This window comes from Apostichopus japonicus, chromosome 12 (genome assembly GCF_037975245.1).
Source record: "Apostichopus japonicus isolate 1M-3 chromosome 12, ASM3797524v1, whole genome shotgun sequence".
Classification (NCBI taxonomy): Eukaryota; Metazoa; Echinodermata; class Holothuroidea; order Aspidochirotida; family Stichopodidae; genus Apostichopus; species Apostichopus japonicus.
In genome coordinates, this window is record NC_092572.1 from 13,750,797 (window position 1) to 13,756,832 (window position 6,036).

Genomic DNA, 6,036 nt, shown 5'->3' on the forward strand with positions numbered 1-6,036 from the left:
GTATATATGTATGTATTTGTATATATATATATATGTATATATATATTTATATTTATATTAAATTAAAAAGATCAACACACCAGAAAGATACCACTTCACGACCGGTTTTGTTCTTTAGGAACTCACCAACCAGGCAAATTGAACATATTGATATTGGAAATATTAAACTTAGTGAAACATTCCAGTATCCAACTGGATTCTAACCCGGACCATAAGGAATTAAACTGACGCAAAACTGATTTATTTGTGATTCATTTCTTGATTTTATGATTTGAGCTCCTTTTTCTCATTACTAGCTCAGACACACAGTACGAACGTCCCGGTCTTTGAAGAAGATAATATGGCTTCATGTCTTGAAACACAGCTTGACTATGGTTTGTAATTGTATGTGGCGTGCATGCGACTGTTTGGTTACTCCAGTGGATCATATATATCACACTATCACACTATATTTCATTACTACCTCAAGAAATTGCTATTCTTGTTTTCGTAGCGTTCATTTGAAGCATGATTTTTCGAAATATTTTTCCTTCCTCTCTCTCTTTTTGTGCACAGAGTCCATTTCCATATTTTCAAATACGGTTGGAACTTATTTCCTGCTAGAAGTATTCTTGGCATTCTGTAATTTGTTCATTGATGAGTTTGTTTGTGACAACTATGATACCGCGATTATAGTATCATCTACCTGGGATTACCCTTCCTATAAGATCGTATGTGCGTAAAAATCAATATTAACATCTGTCGACTTACGAATTCAACATTAGCTTAACCTTAAAACTGTCAACGTGCAATATTTGTCACACAATTACAAGTGCTAAGACTAACATATATGTCATGATCATATTGAATTTTTAACCACTTAATAGTGGCGGTTTAAAAAAACTTGATAAGGTAGTGTTGATTCACATGCTTTCAATAATTGTTCCGCTATGAATGCACAGTTTAAAAATAATAAGTCAAATTGATAATTTTGTTCAAAAAATTACAATTAATTTGGAAGAGCAAAAAGTTCTATGAAAAGAAAACTAAGAAATTCTGGAATTTGTCACAGCTGTTTTGTTGAAACAAATTCTGAACTGGAATACTGGACTTTTTGGTATGGAACGCACAGAGTATAACTTTTCTCGGGACGTTTAGAACTAATTTGTGGTTTATTCTCTTTAATCCTAGTCCCAGGTCCCACTGCCCTTCAAAGTCATTGCAATTAATCTCCACAGCATCCACAACATGCCCACTCCCAGATTGGACGGGCCCTCGCCCAGTGCCTCTTATAGCCTTAAGCAATGCATTTTTCTTTTATATCGCATAACTGCATAATCTTTGATTGTAGGGACTTCGACCTGTTGATATTTGACATTTTCCTGTTTATTTGATTTACTTTATCATAGGTCACTACGAAGTACAGTATGCATTCACATTTTTACCTATTTTCTGTGGTGGAGGAAGATCGTTTCATCGAGTTTCTATACTGACAAAATCATCATCTTCTTGTGCATCTGTTAAACTGTCTTTTCCGCTTCCTAATAACATAGGTGATATCAACATTACACTATCACCCGGGTCAGGCCAATCAATTCTCATTCCGGAGGCATACCCTGAAATCGATCCACGGAATCGCGATCCATACGGCGAAATTACTAATACGACGATCGTTATATCTGCCATCGGTAAGGTTCATGCGTACGCTTTCACTGAGTGTAGTAGTCAAGCGTCTGCGTTCCGCCTATTAGATGTGGACGATATTGGTACTAACTACTGGGTAATATCTTACCACATCTATCGGAAACATAAGATGCTTGCAATTGTTTCTATCTACGACAACACATCTATTCAAATCCACTTGAATACATCAATCGCCCCGGAACTGTATCCTAACAATATAACTATTCTTCTGAATAAGTTTCAAACGTACACTCTGGCTTTGGAGTTTGACCCGACTGGTGTCCAGTTGACATCCAACAAGCCGATTTCTGTTTTCAGTGGACACACGAAAGCTCGTATATCAACAACAGTGAACACGGACCCTATTGCAGAATGTCTAAAGCCCGTAGAAGACTGGGGTAGAGTTTTTTCGTTAACTCAGCTGGTTGACCCCGAATTCGCAGGTGGTTATATTGTTAGGATTCTGTCGAGTTCTACGAACAACATTATTACGTGGAAACTCGGTGGTAATCACAATGAAACAACTCTCGCAGCCGGGGAGTTCTTGGAAGTATTGGTGGACGGAAATGTGACTCATCCACTGGAGATAGTCGCATCAAATAAAGTTTTGGTTGTTCAATTTACCATGATGAATGACCACACAAGTCCTGTAATGCTGCAAGTACCGAGTAAAGAACAACATCGTATTAGCAATGAGATCTTGTTCCCAGTTTTTGATATGACTCAGGACACAAATACTACAACTTACCTCACTGTGTGGCTACCACCAGAGGTCGATATATTGCAACTATCCCTTAATGAACGTGCTGTTTGGAAGTTTATTGATAAAGATTCTTCTGAATGGTCTATTTTTCAAACAATATTAGAAGTCGGCTTTAATCGTTTGGCTATCCAGGGAAATGGCAATGTTCATGCAATAGTATATTCATATGAACAGAGACGAGCCTATGCTTACACTATAGCTTAAATTCAAAATGGGCGAAATGAGGTTATAATGTTATTTCAATCAGTTTCGGAATTCATAATAATATATCATTATCATTATCACTATCACTTTTACATCTTTATCACTATTACATCACTATCACTATCACATCACTATCATTATCACTATTATTATTATGAGTATCATCATCATCGTTATTATTATTGATAATATTATTGTTATTATTGTTATTATTGTTATCATTTTAATTATCATAAATATTATAATTATTATTATTGTTGTTATTATTGTTTTTTGTTTTGTTTTTTTCCGTCTCATTTATTCACGATTTTTTAACATGTATGTGGTACATCGATTATATTTAAAGTTCTGATAACATCATAGGTATGTCATCTGACTGATACAAAGGAATTATTAACATAATGTGAAAATTGATTCTGAATTGAGTATTTCTTCTTCTCCACTTATACCGAAATATATGTAAACATATCCAGAAAAACATAGATGATAAGCAGAGGTTAAGTCAAGAGTTGCAAAGTTCATTGATTGAATGAGAAAAGCAAGTCTTTAATGCCATGTATTTTCTACGAGCAGAGCTAGTAGAGTTTCGCTTCGAGGCAATGTGCTTCTCAACGTTAAGAATGAATTTCATTTTATAGAAGAAATTGTAGCAGTCAGGCTTAACATTGTTTTGTTTACAATTGAAGATAAAGTATTTGATGTGAAGGATAAAAAAATTCAATGGGTCGTAACCTGTTACCAGTTTACCGAAGAAAAGATCTTTTTTTGAGCAGATAAACTGTCTACCCAAAAATTTCTGTTCGCAATCTAAAAGGAAATTAGACGTCACATGACAGGACCAGAATAAATGTTCAATAGTTTCCTCTTCAATATTGCAAAAAGTACAGAGTTGGAGAAGCCGCTATTTTCATTAAATTTAAAAGCCGATTGGTTCCTAAGATGCGTCTTGAGAGAAGTCAAAGGTAACGCTCCATTTAGAGCAGGCTTTTGACGGGAGTGAAATACAGTCTATAAGGCAAGGATAGACTACTTGTGACCATTTAGAAATGCTAGACATGAGATTGACAAGGTGATCTTGCTGTTCCTCGACACCGTTTTCTAAACTGACGGAATCTTTCCAGCTTCTAGGAATTGCAGAAATGATCCCATGAAACAAGTAAAAGGATACCTTAATATCTTAAATTTGGTTAGAAAAGCATTGAAGGACAATGGCTTCCCATCTGGCAAAAATATATTCTTGACAAACAGTAAACCGACAACGTGAAGTTTTTTGTCATAAACAATGATATTATCAATTCTAATAAAATGATAATTCCAAAGGATTTGATCACCAAAGTGATCCGAAGGATTCTTAAAGGTAACTTCACTCCAAGCCATGCAAATTTACTTAATGAAGATATTTTTGATACAGGAAATATCCTCGACATGAAAATTACATTTGAAAAGCAACTCTTTACCAAACGGCGCCAGAGAGAAATGAAAAAGAGCTTCCAATATCCAGTGTTGGCATTATTACAGTAACGCTTGACCCATGAGGTTTTAAGAGCTTCCACAAAGCTGTGAATATGTATTATATTTAAACCTCCCTTTTCAATTGCGTTATAGATAGTAAGTCTCTTAACTTTGTCCGGATTCCCGTTCCAAATAAAGTCAAAAATAATGCTTTGGATTTTATTAATAAAGTCTTTTGGGGGTCTAGGCAGAACCTGAAAAAGGAGGACGAGTTGGCTGATTGCAAAAGACTTCACTATTGTGTTTCTGCCAATAGGTGTGAGATCACGCCCATTCCAAACTCTAAGCTGGTGTTTCAGCCTAGATAACTTCTGCTCATAGTTTAAGCGAAAGAGATCGTTACCATTTGTGAGTGAAGTTGATACCGAGATACCTAATAGGAGAGTTAGTAATCAAAATATTGAATTCATTGACATGAGCTGGATTATTTGAAATGAAAGGACCCAGGGGAAGAAACTGGGATTTGCTGAGATTAATTTTGAGACCTGATGCTAGTCGAAAATTCTCTAAAGTGTTCAGCACCTTAACAGTGCTGTTGCGGGTACCGTCTAAAAATAAAGTGGTGTCGTCGGCATACTGCAGTACTTTAATCTCCCGCCCAAATATGTTAATCCCCTTGACCGTGTTGTCACAAATAATTTTTCTAGCTAAAATATCTGCACAAAGAATAAAGAGGTATGGGCTAAGGGGACAACCTTGCCTTACTCCTCTCTGAATAGGGAAGAAACCTGTCGAATGACCATTATTTAGAATACAGGAAGAACTACCAGTGTAGAGAGTTTTGATCCAACGACGAAAACTGTTCCCGAAGTTGAAATAAATAAGAGTGTGGTCAATAAAATCCCAATCGATACAATCAAAAGCTTTTTCAAATCAATAAAGAACAAAAGACCCGGAATGTTATTTGTGGTAGTGTGATCGATTAGGTCAAGCACAAAACGAATGTTTTCCCCAATAAACTTATTTTTGATATAACCAGTCTGGTTATCCCCAACAGTTTTGTCGACGACCCGTTTTAACCGGTTAGCTAATGCTTTTGCTCCTATCTTATAGTCAGTGTTAAGGAGACTAATAGGCCTAAAGTTAGCTATAACATTATGGTCCTTATCCGGTTTAGGAATTAGAGTAATGACCCCTCTATTTTGCTCACAGGATAATGAATGATGATCAAAACCATAATTCAAGGAATTGACAGCAAGCTGACCAAGAAGAGACCAAAAATGTCTATAAAACTCAGTAGAGAGACCATCGCTACCAGGAGATTTACCGTTATGCATTGAGCATAAGGCTCTATGTCATTCATCTAAAGTAATGGGCCCGTCGCAAGAACTGGGGTCCGATTCCTCAGAGTGAAAGTCAGGCAAATCTCTAATAAAATATAAAGGATAACAATGTGAATGAGAGTATAAAGTACTATAAAACAACGAATTTCCCGAAGAATTTCACTACTGTTGGTGGCGACATTGCCCCTGTTCATATTTAAGCTAAAAATGCTGTTATTTGCCTTGTGCTTTTCTAAATTCAAAAAATATTTAGTGCTTTTTTCACCAGCCTCAACCCGACGAGCTCTCGACCGAACAATAATGCCATGAAGCTTGTCATGATAAAAACCTTTTAATTTATTACGGGCATTATCTAAACTTTGACGAATGGCATCAGAGTGGTTTTCATACAACTCTCTTTCCAGGTTGGAGATACTGCGTAAAATTTCGATTTCGCTTTTACGTGTACTTTTAGCTTTTTGTTTAGAAAATTGAATAGTTTTGGAGCGAATGACATATTTGAGATTCTCCCATTTTGCGGAAGGGTATAGAGAACGTGTGTTGCGAGTAACAGTAGCAACTAGATTTTGGATTAGGTCGTTATACGCAGAATCAGCTAAAAGAGAATTGTTA

The 6,036-nt window shown here is 36.1% G+C and overlaps 1 protein-coding gene across 1 annotated transcript; it reads left to right on the forward strand.

Annotated features, from left to right (window-relative positions):
• Positions 1-337: 337 nt before the first annotated feature.
• LOC139976843 (uncharacterized) lies at positions 338-2,723 on the forward strand. The gene is made up of 2 exons (XM_071985668.1): positions 338-374; positions 1,389-2,723. Exons 1-2 carry the CDS (start codon positions 341-343, stop codon positions 2,627-2,629), a joined length of 1,275 nt encoding a protein of 424 aa, XP_071841769.1. The 5' UTR covers positions 338-340; the 3' UTR covers positions 2,630-2,723.
• Positions 2,724-6,036: the final 3,313 nt, after the last annotated feature.